General features: G+C 43.8%; 3 protein-coding genes across 8 annotated transcripts in view; 2 read left to right on the forward strand and 1 right to left on the reverse strand.

Moving 5' to 3' along the window:
- The first annotated feature begins 1,207 nt into the window (after positions 1–1,207).
- On the forward strand, positions 1,208–12,955 carry ARR3 (arrestin 3). The gene is made up of 16 exons (XM_068533124.1): positions 1,208–1,224; positions 1,925–1,955; positions 2,106–2,166; positions 2,364–2,408; positions 7,351–7,550; positions 7,672–7,731; positions 7,890–7,957; positions 8,595–8,730; positions 8,915–8,999; positions 9,253–9,325; positions 9,721–9,858; positions 11,365–11,448; positions 11,714–11,737; positions 11,911–11,963; positions 12,282–12,291; positions 12,859–12,955. The coding sequence occupies exons 1-16, from the start codon at positions 1,208–1,210 to the stop codon at positions 12,953–12,955; spliced, it is 1,182 nt and encodes a 393-aa protein (XP_068389225.1).
- A 4,481-nt stretch (positions 12,956–17,436) lies between these two features.
- PDZD11 (PDZ domain containing 11) lies at positions 17,437–20,441 on the reverse strand. 4 transcript variants are annotated; one of them, XM_068533177.1, is made up of 7 exons: positions 20,403–20,441; positions 19,748–19,847; positions 19,247–19,330; positions 18,923–18,979; positions 18,527–18,625; positions 18,239–18,299; positions 17,437–18,088 (listed from the first exon to the last, which is right to left on the reverse strand). In XM_068533177.1, exons 2-7 carry the CDS (start codon positions 19,832–19,834, stop codon positions 18,054–18,056), a joined length of 423 nt encoding a protein of 140 aa, XP_068389278.1. In that variant the 5' UTR covers positions 19,835–19,847; positions 20,403–20,441; the 3' UTR covers positions 17,437–18,053. The 4 variants fall into 4 exon arrangements, with proteins under 4 accessions (XP_068389278.1, XP_068389277.1, XP_068389276.1 ...); XM_068533176.1 differs by having other exon boundaries at positions 20,358–20,436; XM_068533175.1 differs by having other exon boundaries at positions 20,319–20,436.
- Positions 20,442–20,583: 142 nt separating this feature from the next.
- Positions 20,584–27,863, forward strand: part of KIF4A (kinesin family member 4A) — a 125,598-nt gene continuing 118,318 nt past the window's right edge. Inside the window, exons 1-5 of one of the 3 annotated variants that reach the window (XM_068533727.1) lie at positions 20,593–20,644; positions 20,997–21,137; positions 21,249–21,363; positions 24,434–24,624; positions 26,024–26,116. In XM_068533727.1, coding sequence (XP_068389828.1) covers positions 21,018–21,137; positions 21,249–21,363; positions 24,434–24,624; positions 26,024–26,116 — 519 coding nt within the window. In that variant the 5' untranslated portion in view covers positions 20,593–20,644; positions 20,997–21,017. Of the gene's footprint in view, positions 21,138–21,248; positions 21,364–24,433; positions 24,625–26,023; positions 26,117–27,863 lie in introns of all 3 variants that reach the window. The other 2 variants (XM_068533729.1, XM_068533730.1) reach the window with 2 other exon arrangements.

Genomic DNA, 27,863 nt, shown 5'->3' on the forward strand with positions numbered 1-27,863 from the left:
AGCAAGAGCCTGCTAATCTTTTAGCCACTAATCTTTTAGCCACTAATCTGCTTTCCAAACTCTTGGCACCTGCGCTATTTATAAAGCAGTATTTCATGCCCCCCCCAGAACGCTATTCTTCTCTCCTGACCCCCACCAATCTAGAAACTCAGAGGACCTTGGGTATAAGAGGTTGGGGAGGCGAGCATAGTGACCAGAGCTGGAGACGGATGTGAGCTTCATCTTCCTCTCCAGGTAATAGTCCAAAGTCCTCTATTTCCAGCCCATACTAGGTCCCATATCCCCTGCCCTTAGCACCCCCATCAATATATCAAGAAGCACTTGAAGGGCACCTTTCCCGACACAACTGACAGGCACTCAGGCTGAGAGACCCTGGGAGAGACCTCTGGAAGCTCCCCTAAGCTCACCCCTCAAGCCAGATCTAATATGCATCAAAGAAACGCATTAGAGAGACGTCTTCCTCTCTCTAAGTATCCCTACTCCAAGGCTTAGCACCTGGGGACATGGATGGAGATAAGGGTGGGAAAATCTGGGGAGGGTGATGTGAGCGATGAATAGGTTCAAGGAAGGCTTTCAACCTCCATACAGGTTTCTGCCACCAACAACCAGGAGCATGAGGGTACCAACCTTTTCTCCCCCACACCTTTCTCCTTTCTTACCTGAGTGTTAAGGCCACCGTGAGGTGAACTCAGGCTCAGAATCCATTGCAGGAGCAAAGCCAGAGTCTGGGTTTTGTTCATTCATTCATTCATTCATTCATGTATCTAACGAACATGTCTTGGTGCCTACCGTGTGCCAGGTGATGTTCAGCCTCATCCAGTCCAATTCTCCCCATACTTTCCTGGATGCAGGCCTTTCTCCAGACATGTTTCTTCTCTCAAAAGGCTCTCAAGAGTGCCCCAGCTATTTCAAAAAGCCTCACTCTTTCTGGAGAATAGACAGTATGGTTAGTCAACAATTCGTAAAAACTAGGGAAGGTTTTTTTCCCATGTCCAGGATAGTTGAGATTATGGCTGAATAAGTAACCTTGGCAGGAGGGAGAATAGGAGGCGTGGATGGTGGTGAGGTGTCTATCTAAGAAGAAAAGGTTACATCACACTAGGTGTGTCTGGATGGTATACCAGAGCCAGGTGAGGAGAATAGGGACCAAATGATTGAGCCTTCCTCCTTCTTTCCCTTTTGCCAGAAAAGGCTCAACATCAATGCCATGGCCAACATATCCAGGTAAGTAAGAACTCCTAATTCTCTGATTCTGTGACTTGTCACTTACCCAAACCCAAGTACTTGCCTTTGGGGTGGAGGGGATTACAACCTCTCCCCAACTTGTGTCTTGGACTCTATCCCAACTGCCTCCACCTTTGTGTCATTTCGCTCTCCTTGGGGCTCTTCTTTTTTTTTTCCAGCTCCTCCCCAATCCCACCAGTAAGATTAATTTATTATTTATTTATTTTATTTATTTTATTTATTTTTGGCTGCATTGGGTCTTAGTTGCAGCACGCAGAATCTTGGTTGTGGCGCACGGACTTCTCTCTAGTTGTGGTGTGTGGGTTTTCTCTTCTCCAGTTGTGGAGTGCAGGCTCCAGGGCACATGGGCTCTGTAGCTGTGGCGCACGGGGTCCAGAGTGCGTGGGCTCTGTAGCTTGTGGCACTCAGGCTCTCTTGTTGAGGCCCGAGAGCTCAGTAGTTGTGGCACACAGGCTTAGTTGCCCCAAGGCATGTGGGATCTTAGTTCCCTGACCAGGGATCGAACCTGCGTCCCCTGCATTGTAAGGCAGATTCTTTACCACTGGACCTCCAGGGAAGTCCCTGGGCCTCTTCTTCTAATCCTAGAAATATTTCCTTGTCTCCCCACTTCCCTTTCTCTTCTTCTCCTCTTCCCTTCTCTTCCAATCCCCCTCCCTATCCTCTGATTTTCTCCTCATAGGGTGTTTAAGAAGACCTGCTCCAATGGCAAGGTGAGAGAACCTGGCCCAGCTGGGCAAATGAGAGGGCAAAAGGGATAGGTGGGTACGTCCTTCAAGGTCTCAGGGGTTTGGGTTGGGGGCTTCAGGGGAATCCATTCAAAGATGATTATGAGAATAACATGGGAGGTTGTTCCACAACAGCTCTCCATCTACTTGGGGAAACGGGACTTCGTGGACCATGTGGACATGGTGGAACCCATTGGTCAGTGAGTCCAAAAAGGGAAAGAGCCTGGGGAGAAGGGAATGGGAGTGAGGGAGTAAAAGAAAGCCAAGAAAGGACCATGCAGAGGAGGAGGCCAATTAAAGAGAAAAATGGGAGGAACCATTCAGAGGTCAACTTCTGTTTCATAGTCTGAGGACCTTTCCTGACCAGAGGGCCATCTCTCCCCCTCTCCACAGATGGTGTAGTCCTGGTTGACCCTGATTACTTAAAAGGTCGAAAGAGTAAGTAAAAATCCTTTTTGGTCTGTGTATGTGCCAGGGACCCCAACCTAAAATGTCACACATGCCAGACAAGTAGCCTGAATGAGTGGAATGGACGACTGGACCAGAGGGGTGTAAGAAAATATAAAAGTAGTGGGAACTGTGAATGTCTTGTCTGGTGGAGGCTAACCACTGGGAATTTCAGCCCAGTGTGGCCAGATTTTCCGATTGTTAAAGAGGAACTGGAAACGAAGCTCAGAATACGACCTTGAGAGGCCCAAAGTCTGAAAAGATTCTAGTGCCCCTTTCCCAAATGATATTCAAAATAGATATATTTCTAAAGCATACATGAAATTTCGTTTTTCGAGATCACACAAAATTTACATGTGTGCTGAAATTAAGTTTTTTTCTAAAATTTCGGATTTTCTCCATTACTGTTGGTGGTGCCTCTTGCTTAGACTGCCCATGGAAAGATCCAGTACACCAGAAATCCATATTTTAATGCAAATTTCCTGATTTTCAAATGTTGGTAACTAATTAAAAGATTTTTAAAGGCCTGGGTAAATCAAAAAACTTTATTTTTCCATAGGGTGGATGTGACCTTCAGCCTGCCACTTTGCATTTGCTTTTTCCTTCAATTGCGTATGTCTTTCCATATCTCCTTTGTGTAGGGAAACCCATTTTTCCCATTAAAAAAATCCCAAACAAAGAAACAAACAATAACTACAGCAAGTAACAGCAAGTGACATTGCTCTGGCCACAGTATTATAGATCCAGATTACACTGAAATATTGTTTTGCCACTTTTTTTTCTTTTAATTCTTACTCTGTGATCCAATTAGACTGAAAATTGGGTTTGATTTGAAAAAGGCTCAGAACAAATTGATGAATACTAGTTCAGATGTAACCTTTAGATACTGTGGAATAAACCAGACTTAGTCGCTCAGATTAAACAGTGCAGATAAGCAGTCCACACAGTTTTAAATATCAGAGGAACTTTGGGGTATGGCCAGTAAATTAACCAACTTATTTAAGACTCTCAATTACTCTGTAGTTCTAAAACCTATATCATTTTTTCACAGTCCTACAAAGTCTTCAGAATAACCTACAGAAAGAAATCTTTAGTTGAAAAAATGCATGTCAATCCAGGAATAAGATGTGTTTTTTCCTTTAATTCTAATCTTCTTCATGTCCCTTAGTAGTTTTATATTATTATTCATTTAAGTTGTATATATTTAAGTTTATTCCTTAGCTACTTTATATGTTTTGTTACTTTTATGAAGATAATCTTATTTGCATCATATTTTCAAATATGCTTTTTTTTCTTTTGAGGTGCATTTGTTGATGTGAAATATGCTTACCCTACACCTTGAATGAAAAAGGCTGGTTGTAGGGCAACATATGCGGTTGTGCGAATGAAGTGTGGTTTAACAAAAATCGATGTGGGATCTCTCTGTATTATTTCTTACAACTGCATGTGATGATCTCAAAATAAAATGTTTCATTTCAAAAAGGCAATGAGAGAGAAGTCAATAGCTAAGGTGGCCTTATGTTTAATTATAGAAACAAAGTTGGGAAGCAAATGCAACAGAAATTAACAGCAGTTATCTCTGGAATATGATGTATGATGGCAGGGCTTTGATTCTCTTTGTGTTTTCTGATTGCCACACAATTAATATGTATTGTTTATATAATAAACACAAATATAAATTAATAACTTTAGAATAGATGTTGAACTTTTAAAAAATGAAAACAAGCTATTTCCTAACACACTAAAAAAAGGATGATTCTAAACTGCCAGAGAGCCAATAAGATCTTGGGGGTGGAGTGATGCCCTCCCCACATGCCACAGCGGGATGTGACAGAACAATTCATCTGATTAACACCTTTACTTCGGGGGCTATTAGATACCCTTCTGCCTGGCCTCGCCTGATCTTTTTCTGTCTTATTTCTCATCTCTTTCATTTCCTCCCTTCCCTTGCTTCCTTCCAGCCACCTCTTTTCCTCTTTTTCTCATCTTCTCTGTTTTTTCTTTTCCTTTGCCCCCTCTTTCCTTTTCCTTTTCTTTCTCTCTCCCTTCTCCCACTTTTATTGGCATAATTGGGAACCAAGGTGAATTTAATTTGTTGTATCTTTTGGAAATTGTTAAGTTTGTCTTCATTGTAGAAATATTAGAAAGTACAGATGAAGGAGAAAAAGACTGTAATCCTCTCACCCAGAGATAATCACTAGTATTTCACTTCATATTTATTCATATTTTCTGAGCAAAAATATCTATATTTTTATTAAAAATGCTATACTATAAATAACATTTTCTAATCTTTTTTACCTATGCAATATGTAAAAATCTATAAAGTTTTAAGTTGCCTAGTAGTATATTGTATGGGTGTACCATAATATATTTAGCCAACTTCAATCATTGGACATTTTTTGCTATGATAAACAACCCCATAAAGTACATGCTTGTATGTATTTCTTTTCATACTTGTCCAATTATTTCTTTAGACTAAATGCCTAGAAAAGGAATGAATGGCCAAAGGGCAGTCACACATTTTTAAAGGTTTCTATTGCCAAATTGCCCTTCAAAATGGTTGTACCAATTAACTCTCCCTCCTGCAGGGTATGAGGCTGCCCGTTGCCCCAGTCATTATAAACACTACCATTATCATTACTTTCAGTCTTTGTTGTGTCTTTTGAATATAGATTCATTTTCTTTGCTTGCTCGTAATTTTAAAAGCAGATAATTTGGCTGTTTGATATTTTGATCTCTTAAAAATATAAAAATGAGTTGCTTTCTACTAGTGTGTGGCTCTTGGTAGTTTTCTTTGGGTCAGGGCTCCTGATTAAAAGTAAGATTGCCCACCTCTGTTCTAAATTTTCCTTCCCTCAGTCTCTGTCACTGTCCTTCGACAGGTATCTTTCTGTACCCCATCCCACACCACTAGTGCACTCAAGTGACTTTCTATTTGCCCCTAATCTTAGGTACTATCTGCAATGTATAAGTTCATTTATAACTGTTCCACTTTTCTAATATTCCCATGATCATCATCATCATCATCCACATCTAATTTAAATTTCCAAAGGGATTTCTCATACATCAACTCCTTACAACCATCCTATGAGTTAAGTTGGGCACGTACGAGTCTGGGCTTTGGAGTCAGGCCTGAGTTGAAATCCTGGGCTGTCACTTAGCTGCTCTGAGCTCATTTTCTCTACCTGTAAAGTGGAGATAATAATACTTCAGAGGATTATTGTGAGGTCCAAATAACATATGTAGAGCTCTCAGTGCAGTCCTATTATTGACAGGTGAAATAACTGAGGCTCACACAAGTCGAGGGATTTACGCAAGTCATATTCAAGCCCAAGTATTCTGACCCTAGAGAATGATGTAATGAATACCCTGTACTCACCACCTAGCTTTAAAAAGAATTACAGAATCAAACTGAAGTCTCCTGTGTATCCTTCCCTAATCCCATACTCCTTCCTCCCTCCCTCCTTTTCTTCCTGCCTCCACCGCAGATAATTACTATCCTGAATTTGATGTTTATTATTCCCATGATGTTTCTATACTTCTACTCTATATTTATATATCAGTGAGCAACTTTGGTACTGTTCTACATGCTTTTCAACTTTATGTACATGGTATCAGATTGTGCATATCATCCTGCAGCTAGCTTTTTTTACTCAATAGTTTTTGAGAATTAACCATGTTAATACATGGAGTTTAGTTCATTCATTTTAACCTCAGTTTAGTATTCCATGATATGAATATACCACAACTGTTTACCCATTCTCCCATTGATAGGTATTTAAATCATTTCCAATCTTATGCTATGACAAACATTGACGCAATGAACATTCTCATAGGTATCTCCTTACAGACATGAGCAAGACTTCCTCTAAATTCATCTTAGGTCATAAGATATGAGCAGATTCAGCTTTACTGAATAGTGCCCAACAGTTTTCCAAAGTGGTTGTACTCATTTGTTAGCAAATTTTTTTCTGCATTCCTTTGACCAACTACAAATCTCCAGGTCCTTGAATTTTCTCTTGTATCAGTCTTAACATCTTACTGGTTTCCTCATTAATTGAATTGCCTTCAGAAATAAATAAATAAATAAATAAACCTAGGGACTCTGACAGAAAAAAAAAAAGTGGTTGTACTAATGTATATTCCCACCACAGTGTGTAATGAACCCTATTGCTCCACATCTGGAGCACTGCTCAACACATAGTGCTGTCAGACTTAAAAGTTTTTGACAATATGATGGGTGTGAAGTGTTATCACATTGTGGGTTTTTAAAAATTATTTATTTATTTATTTGGCTGTGCTGGGTCTTAGTTGCGGCACGCAGGATCTTCGTTGTGGCATGCGGGATTTTTTTTTTTAGTTGCAGCATGCAGGATCTTTTAGTTGCGGCATGTGAACTCTTAGTTGTGGCATGTGGGATCTAGTTCCCTGACCAGGAATCGAACCCAGGCCCCCTGCATTGGGAGCACGGAGCCTTAACCACTGGACCACCAGGGAAGTCCTCTCATTATGGTTTTAATTTGCACTTATCTGATTATTATTAGACTGGACATGTTTTCATACCTTATTGGCCATTCCGTTTTGCTCTTCTGTGCAGAGCCTATTCATAAACTTTGCACACTTTTATATTGGGCTGTTTATATTTTTATTACTGATTTGTGGGAGTTCTTTATATATTACGAACACTAAACTTTTGTTTGTTATATGTGTTGCAAATATTTCCTCTCAGGCTTTTGCTTGTTTCATTATTTATAAAGACTCTTAATGTAAAGAAGTTTTAAATTTTACTATAGTCAAATGTATTGATCCTTTTCTTTATGGCCATGCTGTTTTGATCATATTACATTGTCTCTCCATGTCTTCCTCTGAGCTATTTAAGATCTCCTTTCCTCCTCAGGTCTGACAGGTCACTCTCTTCCTCCTTTGCCTGCAGTGTTTGTCATGTTGACGTGTGCCTTTCGCTATGGCCATGATGACTTGGATGTGATTGGTCTGACGTTCTGCAAAGATCTGCATGTACAGGTCCAGCAAGTGGTCCCAGCTGAGCACAGCAGCCCCCAGGGGCCCCTCACAGTCCTGCAGGAGCGACTGCTTCACAAGCTGGGGGACAGTGCCTACCCTTTTACCCTGCAGGTACTGACCCCAAGTCCTGCGTAAGGCTTCCAGGGAAGATTAAGAAAGGAAGCTAAAGAAGGAGAACAGAGGAAAGGGGTCCCTGTTTCTTCTGTTGGCTGACCTCCTTCTGATCTTTTAGATGGTTGTCAACCTGCCCTGTTCGGTGACATTGCAGCCAGGTCCTGATGATACAGGGAAGGTGAGGTCTGGGTTCTGAGAAAGTGGGACAGGGGGATAAATGGACAAGACTAGAGAAAGGGACCGCTAAGGGACGGGATCAGACATTTCCTTATAAACCCATGAGGAAGGGAGGGGTAGTGTCAGAAATGAGTTATTTTTGCTCCTGCCCCTTTGCAGGCCTGTGGTGTTGACTTTGAAGTGAAGAGTTTCTGTGCTGAAAACCTGGAGGAGAAAGTCTCCAAGAGGTATTTCTTTGGTCCTCTCCAAAATCCCTGCCTCCAGCCTGCGTCAGAAAACAGATCTTGCTCTCAGGACAGAAACAGCCCTACTTCTAACCTCTGTAGTACCGTCACCACCAACTCAGATGCCCAGTTCTCATTTCCCTCTGACTTCTCTTCTTTGCTCTAGGGCAAGGGTCAGCAAACTTTCCTGTAAAAGGCCAAAAAAGAAATATTCAGGCTTTGTGAGCAATGTAGTTTCTGTTGTAACTACTCAGCTGTGCCACTGTAGCGTGAAAACAGCCATAGGCAGTACGTAAATGAACGAGCGTGGCTTTATTTATGGACACTGAAATTTGAAATTTACATAATTTCCACATGTCATGAAATATTATTGTGGATTTTTTTTCAACCATTAAAAAATGTAATAACCATTCTTAGTTTGCGGGCCATACAGAAACAGGCAGCAGGCCAGATTTGGCCACTGAGCCATAGCTTGCCGACCTGTGGTCTAGATACCTACCTTGAGGGTCCAGAGGAGTTCTCTGACAGAGGCCTTCCACCACCTCCCCTCCCCAAGCAAGGACTGGGCTCTGGGGTTGGCATGAGAAAGGTCTGTGAGTCCTAAGGAGACATTCTGGCTGTCCCCTTGGCCTCTACTTAGAGACTCTGTGCGGCTGGTGATTCGGAAAATCCAGCTTGCACCCCTGGAGCCAGGCCCTGGCCCCTGGGCCCAGACTGTTCACCGCTTCCTTCTGTCAGCTCAGCCCCTACAACTCCAGGCCTGGATGGACAGGGAGGTTTGTGACCCCCATTTCCTGTCCCCTACCATGCACCCCCTCTGACACCCTTTCTTCATTGACCTCCTACTTGGGAAGACAAGGGTGGAAGCCAGGGTGGCAAAAGCACTGAGGAAACAAATTCTAGGTCTTGATCTGAGTGTTCTCCCTCCAGTCTTATAATGGGCCTCTCCTCCTGCTTCAGGTTCACTACCACGGCAAACCCATCACTGTCAACGTTTCCATCAACAACTGCACCAACAAGGTCATCAAAAAGATCAAGATTTCAGGTGAGCTTCTTTTCCTATCCCCCTGCACCTGGTCCCAAATCCAGAAGTCTTTTTCCAGAACTCTGCCCCACTTACCCAGTCTGCATTCAGCTAGGCTTTCCCTCCACTGCAGGCTTATCAGAACACGTATCTCTGTTTGTCCATATGCACATCTTAGTATATCGTGAGTAGTGTGCCCGTGTACAAGGGCAGCAGGTTGGGGTCTCGAGGATGACTGACTAATTGTAGTCATGTGTTTTTCCTGGCTCTTCAGTTGACCAGATCACAGATGTCGTCCTGTATTCACTAGACAAGTACACCAAGACTGTGTTCGTTCAGGAGTTCATGTGAGCTGGCGCTGGGGCCTGGGTCAGAGAGCCAAGGGATAGGGTGGTGGGAAGAGGGCCGGGGTCTGGAGGCAGAGGAGGGGGTTGGGGAAAGAAGGAAGTGGAGAAGAGCCCAGGACTGAGGAACATCAAGGTGAGGGTTGATGTGGAAAGAGGGAGGGATTCTAAAGAGAGCTGGAGGGGGGGATACCACAAGAGGATCATCAAGTCCTGAGAGGGGGCAGAGGCATAAGGATTTCCCACCAGAGTGAATTGTTCCCACTCTCCACAGTCAGACATGCCAGCTCTCTTGGATACTCCAGTAGTTTCGTGGAATCGTGCAAAAAATTCTTGGGAATGAGAATCACTTAGTTGGCAAGCCTAGCTTAAGTTCATCTCTTCTTTTCCTTTGAAAGGGAGACTATAGCTGCTAGCTCCACCTTCTCCAAGAGCTTTGCAGTAACCCCACTCCTGGCTGCCAACTGCCAGAAACAGGGCCTGGCACTGGATGGCAAATTCAAGCATGGTGATACCAATCTGGCCTCTAGCACGATGTAAGCTCAAATGTAACTCCCAACCTTCATTTTCTACCCCCAACCCATTCTGTGTGCTATATATACAGTTCTGAGGCTTCACCTTCAATGAAGCCTACCTGTTTTTAAAAATGTCCCTGGGTCAGTGTTCAGAGCTGCCTCCAGGCAAGAGGGCCAACAGTAAGCTAAATAATACCCATGGGACCAATGGCAGGCTTAGGTCATAGGCAACAAGAAAGGAAAAAGTGGAAAGGAAAAATTCCTTATGTTGTATAATATTTTACAGCTCATAAAGGTCTTAACGTATGGTACTGTTATCTTCATAAGAATCCCATTAAAGTAGGCTGGATATGTATTCTTATTCTACTTTACACTTAACGACCCTGAGGCTCAGAGAGATGAAGGAACTTGTCCAAGCTTGCGTAGCTAATAAGTGGCAGAGGTGGAAAAGATTCTATCACATGTCATCTGGCTCTAACACTGCGATCTCTACAGCAGCTACTCTCTAGCGAAGATGGAAGTTCAATGGAAGACAGATGAGAAATGGAGAGAAAAGAGGACAAAAAGAAGAAAAATATGATAGGAATTGATATAATTCTATCAAATCATTCATTTGGTCCTATGCCTAACACTTGGAGGCCCTAGTGTAAGATGTGTCTCCCACCAAAAGCCATCTGCCACCATCTAACAAGCATTAATTCCCACTGCCTTTCCCTATGCCTTATCGATCATGTAGCTATGGACTATTATTGCTTGAAAGAGCCTGAGAAATCATACAAACAGCATTATTTTACAGATAGGGGATCAGCATCCCAGGGCAATGAAGAGACTTTCCCAAGATCATATAGCTTTCTGTGCCTTATTTTTCAATCAGTGGGTTTTCATTGAACACCTGTTACATGCTTATTCCTATGCTAAGCAATGTGGGAGGATACAAAGACGTTTAAGACAGTCTCTGCCTTCAGTCAATTTACAGCCTAAACGGAGAACAAAGAGGAATTTAAATGCAATCTAACAGTTAAATGTTAGTACGTGTGGTTCAGACTATAAATCCGATAGAAGTTAATAGAAGCCAGCATAGCTGGAGAGGGCTTCCTAGAGGAGACAGAAGGAGCTAGAGCTTGAAGAAGGTGTTGGATCTGGATAGCAACAGAGGAAGAAAAGAGTGTTCCGGGTTGGGAACATAGCCTGGGCAAAGGCTAGAAGGTAGGAATCTGCATGGCACGTTCTGAGCATGGAGAGAGCATGGGTCTGCTTAGGTTGTATCCCAGGTGTTAGGGAGTTAGGGCAGGAAGGTTAGATTGTTAAGGGTCATGAAAGCCAAGCAGTGTAGTAGTTATATTCAGAGAGGTAGGCTCCTGAGCAGAGGGTGACCTGGTAAAACTGGATCTGAGGAACAGAAATGTGGTCCCAATGAGTAGGAGATCAGAGCCTGGGAGACCTGTCAGATGACAAAAGGTGCACTGAATGAATTAACCCCCAGCCCCTCCCCTCCAAACACACAACAATGAATACTACCACCTCCAGTCTTCGACCAGGAATGGACAAGGAGCTGCTGGGGATCCTGGTGTCCTACAAAGTCAGAGTCAACCTGATGGTGTCCTGTGGAGGGTGAGTGAGAGTGCAGGGTCTGTCTGGGCAGGGGCTGGGGAGCCACTTCTGTTTTCCTCCCAGTTGGACTGACCCACTCAAGCTATTCCCCACCCCTTCTCCTGGACCAGTTTCCCAAACCTGTGAGCTCCACGAACAAGCCACCTTCCCTTCCAGAAACCCATTCTGTGGTTGAGTTGGCCTTACAATCCTTCATTCCCCTGCAAAATTAGGTTGCTACTAACCATTTCCAGCTGTTAATTTTAGGGTGTCATTCTACCCTCAGCATCCTAGGCGACCTGACAGCCAGGTAAGACACTGTGGGGAGGGGGAACTGGGGCAAGAAGGGGAGGATGTGATCAGGAGACCAAAAGAATGACATGGGAGAATCTAAGGGCATCCCAGGACTGAAAAATTGAGGGAGAGAAGTTCAGGGGGTGGCCTTGGAGGGAAATCTGTAACTCTACCTTGGGATCCTTGCAGTGATGTTGGCGTGGAGCTGCCCTTGATCCTGATGCATCCAAAGCCATCGAACGGTGAGTGACCAGGTGGGACTCACAGGAACAGTGGTCCCGAGGGTTGGGGACCAAGCAGTTCTGATCTCATGAATCGAGGACTGGCAGTTTGGGTAGAGATTGGATAGCAATAGGTAGGTTGGGTGTCTAGGTTTTCAGGGGAAGTTGTGTGTGTGTGTGTGTGTGTGTGTGTGTGTGTGTGTGTGTGTGTGTGTGTGTGTGTATTGTGTATATGGGAGGGAGAGGGTTAAAAAGGGAGAGGAATGAGTAACAAGACATTTCTTCAGGGAACTTATCAGCTTCAATCCATATTTCCTTCCCTCTCCATGCTTGCTACAGAGGCCGCTAGGTAAGAAAATGTGAGGCCTGGAAACCTCGCCCCCCTTTCCCCACTGCCACTCTCCATTTTATGACGATGGAAATGGATAAAAGCTTCCCTGGAGTGTTGCTTTCAATAGGTGTGCAGTGGAAACGTATGGTTTAGCTTCGTGTCATAGTTCAGTGCTTTTCATACGCCCCACTCTTTACCTTTTTGCGTCCCCCGCCCTCCACCTCCTGCTCTTCTCCCAATCGTCCTTCCCCCTCATCTCTTCCAGTTTTCTTTTTCCTTCCCCCCGCACCTCCTCACCCTAACTTCTCCCGTCTTTCATTCTCCCATCCCTTCCCTCCTTCCCACCCTCCATTCTTATTTCCCCTCCGGCCCTCATGGGGGCTCTTGTGTTGGCAGACTGGGGAGGGAACAAAGGAAACAAGCCAGTGTGATCCAAGTGGGGCGGGGGCAGCTGAGAGGGGGTGAGGATCGGAGTTGGAAAGCAGGGAAGGGATCACTTCTCTGGGATCAGGAAATGGGAGTGGATGTGGAAGATGCTCAGACAGCTGTTCCTATCCCTCCATCTCCCTCTGCTGCTTCTGCAAGCTCTGAGGATATAGTCATCGAGGAGCTCGCTCAGCAGCAGCCCGGCAGAGAGGAGAGCCAGGAGGCTTTGGCGGCCGAGGGGGATGAGGGCAGCTGAGCGCCTGGCTCGGGTGCCTCTGTGTGGAAGCCCCACTGCAACACTCTAATAAATCAGCTTGTCCAGATGTGCCCACTGATCGCTTTGGTATCTCCTCCTCCTGGAGGAGGGTAACGGAACTACCTAGAATGAGCCACCTCCCCACCCGCCACCCCACATCAGTGATTAGATTTCCTGCAGCACGTGCTTTTCCTCTAAACAACCCTGACTTCCCTCTGGCAAGGCCACCCACCCTGTGAGTCCTTCCGCTTTCCTTCTGAGCCCTGGCCACCTCTGCCCCCACCCCCAACTATCCCACTCCCACCTCGGAGCTGCGGGCAGCGCCTGAGGCGACATGGCCCTGAGACCAGGCCTGAGGGCGATGCTGATGGTTGGACAGAGTGCCATGTGACCCCAGGCAGCAAGTGCCACCCACCTGCCAAGCACACAGCACACCAGAAGGCCCACAGCCGAGGGACCCAAGCACCAGTCTCTGCGCAAATCCAAACCCTGCAATCCTTGGGGGTCAGAGCAGCGGGGGTCTGGGTTGGGCTCTGGGAACAGGAAGGTGTGATGGTATCGAATGGAATGGGGGGTTCTCTGGGGAATCAATTTCCTCCTCGCCCAGGGTGACACTTGGCCTACTTATCATCACCCACTTTATGTACAACAGCTTCGAAGGTGCCTGCTGGGTGAGCCCACCGCCAAGGCATCACACAGTACATTTTTGCCCCCTTCTTTGGTCAACTTACCCGGGGATTCTTCTCCTCAAAGCTATCTATTGTAAGTGTTGAAAAGCTGAGCCAGAACACTTTTCAAGGGCTATTCTCCACTTCCGGGTCTAATACTGCCTGGTATTGGGGGTAGAGGAGGGGTTTGCAGGCGACCTTTGGAATTGACTTTCTAAGATCATGTACTTGGAGGACTGAATAGTGAGTGTTCACTCTCATGCCACTAATCCGGTACCTCAATCACTTAGGCCTATTCATCACAGTAGGGTAGCACCACCCCACATTACCTGTGGATAAAGAAGGAGAAATAAAATGTGAAACCTCCCCAAACTACCAAATCCTGTGCTGTTTCTTATTCTGTCTGTCCTCATCTAATCTCCAGCTGTAACACAGTCCAAGTAGCCTTGAATCCTTAAATCTGCTGCTCTGTAGGGTCTTCCTTAATCAAAATAGTGTATTGAGATCGGACCTGTCCTAGGATGGTAGGCACCTGGTTTGTGGCCATAGCAGCCACTTTTCAGGAACCTAATTTCCTTGACTTTTTTTATGCCTTTATTAAGTTCTAGCCTTTAAAAAGCTAGTTTCTTTTCTATCTTTCTCCACCTTCTTTCTAAACATTTGTTTTATGCAGGTTCAGCTGCAGCTATGGAATGCAGCTGGCCAGGAGACCTTTTGCAGCCTAATTCTAGCAACATTCATGATTCAACTATTGCTGTGGTTGTCTATGACATCACAAGTAGGAGTTATGCCATGTTTTACTTGAAAAGGGGACTGAGGGAAGCAATAGAGAGGTTGGTAAGACTAGCAGAGAGGATAAAAAAATACAAGCATTAGTGCATAAGAAAAAAAAAAAAGACTAGGAGAGAGAAAGACAGGTACGTTATTTTCTCCAAATCTCTACTAAATGTTTCAACTCTCTGCAGCACATTGTCCTGTAGACATCAACTTTTTCAAGGAAACAGATAAGTGGGTAGAAGATGTACAGGCAGAGTATATCATCATCATGTTGGTGGGTAACAAGATTGATCTGAACAACAAAAGGAAAGGTATAACTGCAACTGCTTCTGGCATACCTAGAGCTCAATCCCAATGGGGAGGGTCTACTGTGCTCTATTTACTTGGGAGGAGTTACCTGTGTCAGGGATCAGAAAGGTCATGGGTTCAGGGCTTCGAGGGTTCCTGGTCCTAGGGATGCATCTTTACGCCTCAGAAGGATCTATCCCCATCCACTAACTCTGGGTCAGAAGGGGGTCTTACCACTATCTGGTCCCTTGTATCATTTCTCATTTGTCCAGACAAGTCTCTACCGAGGAGGCAGAAGAAAAATCCAGAGACCTCAATGTGATGTTTATTGAGACCAGTGCCAAATTCACCACTGCTTATTCTTTTGGATAACCTTGGCTTGTCCTATCGTGGGGTGGGGGTAAGGTTCATCTCCCCATCATGCAGTGCAAAGGCCTGGAATCATATCTCTAAACCTGACCTTTTTTCTTTCTTTTGCACACACACACACACACACACACACACACACACACACACACACACACACGGCTATTCCATAGCATGGCTTCTGCCCTCACTTTCAGAGGTAATTCCTCTCCACTGAAGGAAGACGAGAGTATCCTTTCTCCCAGCTTTGCTGGGGTAGGGAGGGTACAAGCAGAGAAGGCAAACTTCCTTTGCTGAGTTGATGGCCAGGCCAATTTTCCTGCCTGACTGATACTGAAGGGAAAATGGGACTAACTTCAGCCCAAAGCAGCTCCCTGGTTTGTCTTTAGGTGAAAGGGATCATAAGATAAAAATTCCTTTTCTGTATCTCCTAGAAGATGCCCCTGGGAGTTGAGATTTGACCCCAGCCACTTTATTACCTTCCTTCCTTACCACACACTTCAGTGCTGAAATCCAACTGGAACCCTCCAATGAGTCAGGCATCAAAAACCATTGTTCCTGTTGATAGCTTAGGTTATCTCTCTGCCTAATATGATCAACTTACTGCATTTGGGCTTCCCAGTACCAGTCCTTCTCCCCCAACCTCATGTTTATGGTTTAAATACTTGGCCACTTACTAAGCTCTTGTTCAATTCCTAGGCTTAGGAGTAAAACGGAACCCCTGAAAATGCTATCACTTTCTCTTGACCACTTCTCATAGTTACAGGGTGGAAAGTTCTGGCAGAGTCCAGGAATCCCACCTGGCCGTCTCTGACTGCTAAAACACATCTATAGGGGATGCAGTTCTACGGCAGCTGGGATACCTCAAGGATTGATACAGTTCCTTCTCCACTGTTTTCTTATCTCACCCTCAATAAATGACTGGTCATTTCACCTCAGCCTCTTATTGTTTGCACCTTCTCCATGCTATACCTACACCTCCACAATGCAGTTGCATCATGCTGGTGCCCCAACACAGGACCATTCTAAATACCTCAAAGAACCAGTTTACGGCAGGATTTTTGCCTCTTAGGCCCGTGGCACCTGGCTGGGGCTTTTTACCCTGTTTACCACGCTTCTTCGATGAGTTATTTTAAAACCTTTTAACCATAGACAGTTGGGAGAGTCTTGGACCTCAACATTCAGTAGACTCAGCCAATATGCCTTTGTGCAAGTATCTCAGCCTCTAGTTTCTTACTCAGATGGCCATTGGGGGGCAGCAGAGCAAACAGGAGCATATATTCTATATGGGGGGATTTCCCGGGAAACAGAGACAGCTAGATTGATTGCACCTCCAGCTCTGCTCACTAGGCTGTTGCTACCTGACAATACCACCGAGCCTCTAGAAGAGGTACCATAGCAGAGCTGGGGTGGGATTTATAGGAAGAACCAGAACTTCCTCACAGAGATATGTTACTACTATTTAGAACTGTCTCCCATATTTGAAGACTTATTCACCTTATTTTAAAATCCATTAAAAACAAAAAAGAAGCATGGAAACCCTGGGTGATTAGTGCTTCGCAGAGTCAGTAAATTGGTTGGTTTGTGCAAAATTTGGAGAGAAGAGAGTAGAGTGGCAAAGTGAGTTAACTGTGGCAACACGAGTAGAAGTGGCACTGAAAGTGCAGAGGGGCAACCTCCTAATTGTATTGTGATTTTTAAAATCGAGGTATAATTGATGTACATAATTGTATTGTGACTTTGAATAAAGAGATCTTTAAGTACAAAAAAATAAAAAAAATAAAAATAAAAATTCAGACATCCAGGCTCCACCTCAGATCAATAGAATCACTCAGTGGGGGCAAGGGCCACAAAATATATATTGAAGCTTCCCAGGATTCTTTCAAGGCAAATTCGGGACTTTCATTATGGGGTACAACTTCGCCCCATACCTCATTGGACAACTTTCTATTCTGAACGGGTATTGTGAACATGCCAATGGAAATGGCATAAGGCATGGCCTGGAATCTCTAACAATGGATTGCTAAGAACATAGCAGAAGGTTATTTGGGGGCTGGGGTGAAGACAAGGGGGAAATCAGCAGTCAGTACTACTCAACCAACCAGGTGGAAATTGGGAAGCAATTTCTTACTGCTGTCCCTGAAAAGAAATGCATCTAAGCCTCTCCCTTAGTTTATGTTCCTGATGAAAGAATCTGGGAAAAGAGAAGACAGAACTATATTAATACTGCCCCCTGCAGAGAAATGGCCACAGCTCATGGGGGAAGGGGCACTGTTTCCTCCAGTACCCCCTCACCCTGTACCATTCCTCAGTTATACTGTAGATAAGCTTCCTGGGTCTCCCTAATGTTCTGAGAGAGAGAATTGTGAAGTACATATAGTGTTGCTCTGCTGCTTCTAGTGGCTCCTCTCTTTGGAAGAGCTTTTATTTTTATCTCGAAGGCATTTAACACCCAATCAGTATCATCCAAATCAGTATCAACCAACATTTCCTCAGCATTGTGTTTTACTTTTTTGGAGGGAGAAGACAGAAGGAGGGAGTGGGGGAAAACGGGGTTCCACTGGAGTCTCCAAAGTGTGTGACTGGTACTATAAGGATGGGATGAGATGGCCAGGCAGATTAGGTGGGAGGCCCCCAAGATTTGTAGACGTTAATGAAAATGACACGACATATGTGGAATTGCCTCGCACATGGTATTCAATAAATGTCAGTTGCCTTCTCTAGCAGGGTTCTCCACAGGCTAAGTGATACCTAGACATCATCATCCTTCTCCTTCCAGGGAATGAAGCCCACCTAGAAAACTAGGGAACTCAAAGTGCAGTACGGGTGGGATAATGCAGTTGGCCAGCTGGCTCAGGGCAGGGCCTCGCTGTCTCCCCATCCTCCCTACTCCACTCTGCCAGGGTGGGGCTGAGAGTAGAGTTTCCCAAGTGGCTTCCCTGAGGCCTAGCTAGCTCATCCTGGAAGATTCCATGTGGAGGGCTGTGGGTTGCAACTCTCTAGTGCACAGTCCTCTCTTTCTGGCGGTGATAATCTGGGGGAAAGAAGGAGGAAAAGAGCAGGTTATTTTCCGGCCTGAGCTCCCAACTCCCCATTTCCAACTTGTGGGGCCTCTAGTAATTGGTATTTAAAGAGTTCCTACCGAAGGCCCTGCCAGGTAAGCAAAAAAGAGAGCGGCACTTACTATAGGGAAAGAAGCGGACACGCATGCTGATTTCTCGAGCTGTCTTCAGGATCTCAACAGCCTGGAAGGAACACAGCAGCTTGTACAAATGAAGAGATACAACCCAGGACAGAATCATAACAGAAGGAATGTAGTTTGCCATTCCAACCTTCTGGGTCACTAATAGCTGCTTCCCTCTTACCAAGGAGAAATTGTTTCTTATCAAGTTACACATCAGGCTAATCTTATCCACTGTGTCCTACCTGGGATGGCTTCTTGCCTCACCACAGCCCAGGCTGCTGTGCTCACCTTGCTGTGCTCAATATCTTGGAAATCCACATCATTCACAGCTAGGACTTGGTCCCCTTCCTGAAGTCCTGCTCGATGTGCATCAGAGTCTGGAATCACCTGTTGGTAAGGAGAGAATATATATGATCAAGGTGGGATAATTTCAAAGAATGTAAGTGAATTAAGTGCTATTCAAATGTAAGGTACTATCGGTTGTGTGTGTGTGTGTGCGACAATGCAGGGAAATGGGTGGCTTGCCAGGTGGGAAGTTTTAAGTGGGCAAGGGCATCCCCACTATGCCCCGTCTATGAGTCTACTAAATCATCCCTCTCCCCAGCCTTGGGACATCAGAGTTCTGCAACCTGATAACTTAACAAAGGGAAGTAGCTATCCACATTGCCTACCAGGTACACGCACCTTGGAGATGAAGATGCCTAGCTGGGAGGCCTTTCCTCCTCGGATGTTAAATCCCAACTGTAAGACAAGAGCACAGAATGGGGGCTCAATACAGACCACAAACACAAGAACATCTAGTAGCATCACTGTATGATAGCTTGCCTTGTGTCCCTCAGAGAGAAGTCAGAAGTTGTGGAAGTGGCATCTCAGCTTTTCTGCCCATAAAAGTAAGTTTCTTTACCTCCTTACCTGCTTCCCAATCCATCCCCCCAACCGTGGCCAACTTCTGGGCCTGGTACGGACAAATCTCGCCTGGAGTAAGAGACAACTGTTCCATAAGCTCACCTGAGCTCCAGGGGGCTTCTTCAGTGTGATGATACGGGGCAGAAACTGGGTCAACTCATTGTTGTAGTCTGGGTGGTATACCCTCTGCAAGACACAGCAACCCCAGAAATCTTACTACCAGTCTTACTACCTTCATCTAGAACACAATTGCATCACCCTGAAGCCAGGAGAAGGTGAAGTCATGGACTTAGTTTAAGTAGAACCGATAACACTGTCCAAATAGGTAGACGGATAGCAGTGGAGAAATGCTAGCCACCCAGTAGCTCCCCACTTCTTTACCTCGACAAAATGGAAATCAGGGCTCTGAATTTCCAGAATTCTCTGGTGTAAGTGGACTCTGGCAGGAGGATTCCATAAGAAGTTCCCAATGGGGCCAGTTGCTCAGAATCTAACTTCTGGCTAAGAGTCACTCTCTATTGAGCTTTCTAACCCTGCCATCCTACCTTTCATATATCATCCCTTGCCTATGGGGAAAAAATCCCTTGTACAGATGGTTCCCACCTCATGAGGAGGAATCCATGCTGGGGGATTCTCATAGGCAGGCAGGAAAACCACCGGGTAGTCATCATAAGGAATCCGGCTGTCCATCTCCAGCAAGGCCCTGGAATGGAAGGGTGAATCAAAGCTGACGAAAATGGTTCAAAAGGGATAGCAGCCCAGCGAGTTTCAGAAAACAACCCCAACCCATTCCAAGGCTGTCAGTCTCTAGGCCCGGCCCACTTCTAGGTAGGTGATAAACATTTTGGGAGAGAAGGAAGAAAACTATCAACTTGGCTGAATATCTGGACTCCAAGCAACCTGTTAGGTACACTATAGAAATGATCTCCTTTCTCACAACAACCCTGCAAAATAGATGTTACCGTCTTCATTCTAGAGAAGAGGAAATCAGGAACGCGTCTAAAAAGATCTGACTACTTTGGAAATTCAAGGGAGTGCTGACTCCAACTATCCACGGGGACTCGGGGCAAGGTACCGCCCCACATCCCCTAATTTGATCAGTAATGGTGGGGGTCCCCAGATCGGCCCTTCCTTTACCACCAGCCACCTTCCAGATACCCGTCCCGCATCGTGCCTGAGTCCTGCGCCCACGGCGCTGTAAAAATCGTCGTACCACCTCTCCCGCCGGCAGGCCCCAGACGCCCCGTACTCCTCTCACCATCAATTCAGCCTGGGACCCGGAAGCGGATGCTCAGCTGTGGAAAAGGGGCGGGGTCAGGGTGCGGCGCGCAGGCCCTCCTCCTCCCCAACGCGTCATCTTGCGCGCGCCGCGTGCGTGCTCCGCGCACAGGCTTTCTGCGCTCCGATTGGCTGGCGCCTCCGAGAGCGATTTGAAACTTGGCGGTTAAAGCTGTGGTTGGGACAGGGCGGCGGGAGACCGGGGAAGGGACGTTTAGTTTGGTGAGTTAAGGGGGCACACCTTAGCTCAGGATCTGCCTTTCCCGGTACCCTGGGGCTTTGGTTCTTTGTTGTCGTCTCCGCTGGGCTTCTCCTTTTCATTTCAGACGCCACTTCGCTCTCTTCAGAGGGTCGGGCTGACTGGCAGTCCTGTCGTGGCAAAGTCTGAGGGACAGTGACTTTCCCGAGGCAGCGATCCCGCTGGGACGGGGACGCCGCCACCGTAGGCTACCGCTGACTTCCCTAACCCCCCACACCCTCCGAGGAAGGCCGGAACTGAGGAAGAACGCCTTCCCACCCCTGCCGACCTACAAAACTTAATCAGCGATCATCTTTCCCCACCCCCCCGCCGCAGAGACGGTGCCGAGGTAGGATCATGAAGGAAGAGGTGAAGGGCATTCCTGTAAGAGTGGCACTGCGATGTCGCCCTCTGGTCCCCAAAGAGATTAATGAGGGCTGCCAGATGTGCCTTTCCTTCGTACCCGAGGAACCTCAGGTGCGTAGCGAGTCCTGGGCCTGCCTCTGAACAGCTGGGGCCAAATGGCAGTGAGGGGCGTGGTCTGGCCTTTCATTTTTTTTCTTACTCCTTGTCCCTTGCCTTCTCTAGGTGGTGGTTGGTACTGACAAATCCTTTACCTACGATTTTGTGTTTGACCCCTCTACTGAACAGGAGGAAGTATTCAATACAGCAGTAGCACCACTCATAAAAGGCGTATTTAAAGGTGAGGCTGTTTGAGTCTTCAAATGGTTCTTGAGCATACACTGTGTTAGGCACTGTGATTGCGTGCTGCCAATACAGGAATGGATGAAGCATGAGTCCTGCCTTCAAAAAGCCCACAGCCTGAGAACTCACCAAATATCACTTGTACCCTTGAAACTAGTTTTATACTTTATTTGCTTCCTATGGTTCTGCTCATCTTTGACTTGTATATGTTTCGGTTTGTTTGTCCTGGAACCTCATTAGATTCTAAGCTGTTTGATGGGTGCTGATGAGGATCTACTTGAGGCCCAGGCACTGCAAAGCCTGTTGAGGGATTCAGAGATAAATAACATAGCTTCTGGGTCCTGGAAGAGTTCAAAGTCCAGGGGTAGGAGTGGAAATAGATGACTACATACATACTTTTAAAAAAATCTTTTTATATTTTATTGACATTTATCACTTGTGTTTTTTCTTTTGTGAACTTTAAAAATATTTATTTATTTATTTGGCTGCGTCGGGTCTTAGTTGCAGCACACGGGATTTTCATTGCTGCGTGCAGGATCTTCGTTGCAGCATGCAAACTCTTAGCTGCAGCATGTGGGATCTAGTTCCCTGACCAGGGATCGAACCAGGGCCCCCTGCATTGGGAGCGTGGAGTCTTAGCCACTGGACCACCAAGGAAGTCCCCATACTTTTAAATACATTAGAAATGTTAAACTTTTTGCTCCTATCTTTAAGAAAAAATATTTTAAAAGTTAAAACCTTTGAGGTTTCCTAAAGCCCCCGAATACCCTGGCCAGTTAATAATCTTGATTACAGAAGCTAAGGCTTTAGTGTTATTGAAGACCATGGCAAAGTTCTGAAGAAGGGAGCAATGCCTGAGAGGTGTCTAATTGTTATTCTAGTACAGTGGTTATTCAGGATTCAAAGCAGAGGGCTGTTTAAAAGAAGCAGAACCATGGCATACTAGTCCCTTAAAGTTGAAAGGGATATTTGTACATCATCTAGTCTAACTTTCCATCCAAAGAAAAATACTTTCTAGCAATATCTCTAAGTGACCTTCCAGCATCTGGTTAAAATTTTTTTCTTTAACAGGGATATCACTGGCTCATAGGGTAGTCCTGTTGATTGGTTTTGGACAACTCTAATTGTTTTAGATTATATTGAGGTGAAATTTGCTTCTCTGTAATCTCTACCCAGTGATGTTAGTTCATCCCTCTAGACAAACAGAAGCCTTCTTCCAAGCAACAGCTATTCACATTTTTTTTTTTTTTCACTTCTTAAAATGATGTCATGGCTCAGGACACATTGAATACTTTGTTTCAAATTTTTAAACTATTAAGGCAGTAATCTCAAACTTACAGAAATGTTGCAAGAACAGCATAAAGAACTTATTTTTCCTGAACCGTTTGACTTGAGTTGTTGACCTGATGGCCCCCTGAATACTTCAGTGTATATTTGCTACAAACAAGAACTTCGTCCTGCGTAACTACAATACGACCATCAGAATCATGAAATTAGCATTGCTACCTCACTACCATCTGGTCCTCAGACCTCATTCAAGTTTCACCAGTTGTCCCAATAATGTCCTTTGTTGCAAAAGGATCTAGTTCAAAATCATATGTTACGTTTAGTTGTACTACTTCTATAGTCTCCTTTATTATAAAACTCCTTCGGTCTTCTTTTGACTTTCATGATCATGACACTTTTGAAGATCACAGGCCAATTATTTTGTAAACTGTTCTTCAATTTTGTTTTGTCTGAAGTTTATTTATGATTAGATTCAGGTTGTATCAATATATCTTTAGCAGGAATATCACAGAAGTGATGCTGTATTCTTCTCATTGAATTCTATCAGGCAGCACACGATTTTGATTTGTTCCATTACTACTGATGTTCATTTTGATCATATGATTAAGGTGATGTCTGCCAGGCTTCTCCAATATAAAGTTAATCTTTCCTATTTACACATTTGGAGGACCATTATTTGATTCTAAGTCTCTTCTAATTAACCATCCCTCCTTTCCTTTAGCCAGTCCTAAAAAAAAATATGGTATCCAGGCCCTTCATTATCTTGTTATCTTCCTCAGAATGTACCTTTCACAGCTTAGTAAGAACACTATAGTTCTACTTTAGTATTCTTAACTTGGGAAACTATGAGAATGATAGTCTTTAGAGGCAATATAAAGTAGAAAGTGATTCCAATATCTATGTGTTTTGTTAACATTGCTCTCAGTTGCAGAGATAAAGCCAGTATTTTTCAGTCAGGTCAACAGCACCCTGAGTTTTTGTAAAAAGTACTGAAACTTGGTTTCCCCACTTATTACTATATATACATATCTGTGGTATTGCAGAAGATTATGGAATGTTATTCTCTTGTCCCAGAGTCATGCCAGGTGATATTAGCAATCTATTACAGTGAAAATCTCAATTTAACATCTTAAGATCTTCCAGAACATCAAGGTCTTCATTTAGGTGAATAAGTTCTTTCAAAAAGAAAAAAAAGCAAAGGACACATATCACATTGAATCATACTTAAATGATGACATTTCTATGAAGAGCCTGATAATACGGTCCAAATGCAGTCTGAGAATTCATATAGGGAGGGATGCTTTCATTGACTGTAAAAAGCAACTTTGTTGCCTTTTCGAATGAAGACTCTGTTAATCAAAGAAATACACGTTGGAATCCCTTCTATTTATGCAGCTTCTAAAACTTTCATTTAATTGCCCTAATTTAGAATTGTTCGAAGTAGAGAGAAAGTAGAATTATAAAACTCTGAATGGCTTTTAGACAGTGACTTGGCCACCTTCATTATCTCAGTCATATCTTTAAGTGTTTTACTTCCTAGCTTTTAAGGGCTATCAAGAGAGGCACACATTCAGGTTTGATATTTTTCTTCTTTGCTTATTTGGAGTAGTGCAAAGTCATGGCACTCATATAACTTTTCTTTGTGTCTGACATTCCTAAGAGACCCTTGTGTTTAGAGAGCAGTCTCAATTTTGTTACAAGTAATTGCTGAAGGAAGTAGAGTGTATTGATTGGATGAAAATATTTGAGCACCGCCGCGCATGTGACTTCTATTTTGTCAGGATACAATGCAACCGTCCTGGCCTATGGGCAAACTGGCTCTGGAAAAACCTATTCGATGGGCGGTGCATACACTGCAGAGCAAGAAAATGAACCAACAGTTGGGGTCATTCCTAGAGTAATACAGCTGCTCTTCCAAGAAATTGATAAAAAGAGTGACTTCGAATTTACTCTGAAAGTATCATACTTGGAGGTAAATGATTTATCTTTAATTATTCTGAATTCAAATTTGTCTTTGGGTAGAAAAATAAATACAAATCAGGTTTTTCCTGGCATAACTCAAATTAATAAATTGCATTTTTAGTAAATTGCATTTTAATAAATTGATAGAGAAAACTTACTGGCTCAGTTGGATCTGGCTCCCACCCAGTTCTTTCCCTGTTGTCAGAATAGTCTGTTTAATCCGATTGTTAGAGGAGTTGGCATTCCCATATAAAAAGATAATAGGAATCCTTTAATTCCAGTTTGGCCTCTATTATTGATTCCCTGTAGAGTCTGTAGAAAAATATTTGATATCCCTTTAGTGTTTCGAGGCTTGAGTGATAATGCTGCTACTCCATGAAGAATGTTATAAAAATTGGGTGAAGTATTGAGCTGTGTAAGTGATGACAGAGTGTTTATTCAACAGATATTTATTGAGTACCTACATGTTACAGGCCCTGTTCTAGGTATTTGGGATATATCAGTGAACAAAACAGATAGAAGTCCCTGCCTTGGTGGGTGTTTTCATCCTATTATATATTAGTATACAAGTAGACTGACCAGTTATATCTGACCTCATGACACCAGAAACACATAGTTAGGGAACTTATGGCTTCTGGGTAACTAGCTGGTTGATTCCATAGCAGTGCTAAGATGTCTTATCTTTAAGGAGCAATAATTAAATGTATATAATTTAAACATGCAATTATACATAGTATGTGAATACTTCATCCTGAAGTTGAATCTCAATATGTTAGTTGGTATAGGAGGTATAGAGGTGGAAGATGGGGAGTTAAACCTCATTAAGATTAACCTTCTTGAAACTCTTGATTAACCCAGTTGTGGCCAAGGTGACCAAATGTAAAAATAACTTAGGAACCTGCTGTATTAAATAGTAGCAACAGCAATAATAGCAAACAGATGTGGTGCTTACTATGTGCAAACACTGTTTTAGTACTTAAAGTTCTGGTTGTTGTTGAAATATTGGTTGCTACCTCTCCCTTTTGCTTCCCACTTCCACCCTCCACTAAGGACCCATTGCTTACATTTTAACAAAATTGGTGAAGGTGATGTTGTCATGACACCATCAAAGAACTGAATTTGGGCCCCCATGTAGCTTTCATTGTGTCTGCTATTCCTGAGAAACACTCTCTCAAGAGAGCAGTCTCAATTTTGTTACGAGTAATATGTGAATTTATTCCTATAAGTATCAAATGGTTACATGTAGGGTTAAAATCCTTTTCTTAATTATAAAAATAATATGTTTGTTGAAAAAAAATTTTTTAATACAGAAAGTCATAAAGAATTTTAAAAATCACCTGTGGTCCCACCACTCCTCAATTACCACTGTTAACATCTTGTTTTTACCACTTTGTTTTCAACAATACCAGATTTACAATGAAGAAATCTTGGATCTTCTGTGCGCATCTCGTGAGAAAGCCCCTCAAATAAATATACGGGAGGATCCTAAGGAAGGCATAAAGGTGTGTTTTTCTCTCATTTGACGTTATTTTAAAATGGTGGCCACTACTAAAGTTCACACTCCTTTTATTTGCCACTGTGGTTTTAAATGACTACTAACATCTCAGTCTTTCAGATTTTGTGTGGTCCTAATTCCCTTTGTTAACCTAGAATTCCTAGATGGGAACTTTTGTGGGGAAGGAAGTTTTATCACCTTCCTATTACCTCTTGAAGGAATGCTAATATCAATTAAATATTTATTGGCTATTTACAGAGTTCTGAGGCTGGGCTGTCCAGTATGGTACCCACTAGCCACAAATGGCTATTTAAACTTAAATGAACTAAAACTGAATGTAATTTGAAATTCAGTCCCTCAGTTACCAGCCACATATCAAGTGCTCAATAGCTACGTGACTAGTGGCTACTGTATTGGATAGCACAGATATAAAACATGGTCATAGGAAATTCTGTTAGACAACACTGTAATAGACATTGTGCTAGATCTCTGGAATGATATTTAGAAAGTAAAACGATACAAAAATTTTAAATTTATAAGTACCATAGGAAGAAGAGATCGCTTATTTGAGAGGCTTCCATCACATGGTATAGATGTAGGCTGAGGAGCTGTAGCTGAACAAAGTTTGAGGCAAGGTTGGGAGTATTGTATATGGGAGTGGACCAAATCCAGGAGCCAGTGTTGAAAACAGGCAGAGCTTGGTTCTAGCAGCAGCTTGAGTATTCAGGAGTGGGAGAATTTGAGGTGGGAAGTGGATGAGAATAGGGTAGTACAGACTTAGGAAAACTTGGTAAAATAATACCTTATCCATCTTTCTCTCCTTCTTCTCTTCCCTGCAGAGAAAGCTGAAATTTAGGGTGCAGGTGCTTGAGGGGCAGATGCCTATGCTACTGAAGTTTTTTTCCTTCTGGGTCGTTAAGTCATTAGCCAGGCACTAAAGCAAGGCTTGAAGCATCAGACTTATTTTGAAAGCCTGATAAGCGTGGGATACAGAAAGACAGTTTGGATAGTGGGGATAAGAAACCTGGGTAAAATGCACGCTGTCACCAGAAAGAATGTTGGTACTGAGCCGGCTCTTGACCCAGTACTAAGATCTTTTATGTGTCCTATACCAAGGCAGGAATTAAATCCCAAGCACTATTTGAGGGAAAATTTGCAATACAGAGAAGTGTTAAGTTTCTGACTCAAATTGGGGAGGGTAAGGACAAGTTTGTGAGCACTCTTCAGTTGGGATGGATGGAATATAAGTAAGTAAAGAAGTAAGGTTATTCTTGTAGTAAGGAATAGCTTAAGCAGGAAAGCAGAAAATATATTCCTGGGGGTAATAAGACTAGATCGGTCTGTCTGCATTAGAGGATATGGGTTGGGAAGTAATAGGAGATGTGTTAGGACCAGATTATGAAGCCAGGCTAAAGAGCTTAGTTTCTATCCCTGTGAATAGTATGTAAGCTACTTAATATTTCCGAATGAAGGATTGCACTGGCTACTTTTACCAAGTTTTTATCTTACGTGTATATCTCCGACTAAGTTAGCTCCCGGGAGGTTAGGAGAGTATCTTAAGATCTCTTTGTACCCTCATTATCTAGCATAGGGCTTAGGAGTTTGGTGACATTTTAGGAAGCAGGATTTTCGGAAGGCTAAACAAGAATGGATTGAAAAGGAGAAAAACTAGGATGAGGAAGGAAAATTTAGGGAAACTTTGCCTTATTTTTCAGGCATGAAGTAATACGGGCCTGGATTAGGCAGGTAGATGT

This window comes from Eschrichtius robustus, chromosome X, assembly GCF_028021215.1.
Source record: "Eschrichtius robustus isolate mEscRob2 chromosome X, mEscRob2.pri, whole genome shotgun sequence".
NCBI lineage: Eukaryota > Metazoa > Chordata > Mammalia > Artiodactyla > Eschrichtiidae > Eschrichtius > Eschrichtius robustus.

What these genes read in the sequence shown, in the direction of transcription:
- ARR3 (XM_068533124.1), top strand. An exon ending in GGACATGGTGGAACCCATTG is followed by an intron (nt 2,167 to 2,363) that starts GTCAGTGAGTCC and finishes CCCTCTCCACAG; the next exon opens with ATGGTGTAGTCCTGGTTGAC. An exon ending in CTAGGCGACCTGACAGCCAG is followed by an intron (nt 11,738 to 11,910) that starts GTAAGACACTGT and finishes GGATCCTTGCAG; the next exon opens with TGATGTTGGCGTGGAGCTGC.
- PDZD11 (XM_068533177.1), bottom strand. Translation starts at nt 19,834, where the DNA reads ATGGACAGCCGGATTCCTTATGATGACTACCCGGTGGTTTTCCTGCCT. An exon ending in CATGGATTCCTCCTCATGAG is followed by an intron (nt 19,331 to 19,747) that starts GTGGGAACCATC and finishes TGTGTCTTGCAG; the next exon opens with AGGGTATACCACCCAGACTA. An exon ending in AGAAGCCCCCTGGAGCTCAG is followed by an intron (nt 18,980 to 19,246) that starts GTGAGCTTATGG and finishes CTTGTCTTACAG; the next exon opens with TTGGGATTTAACATCCGAGG.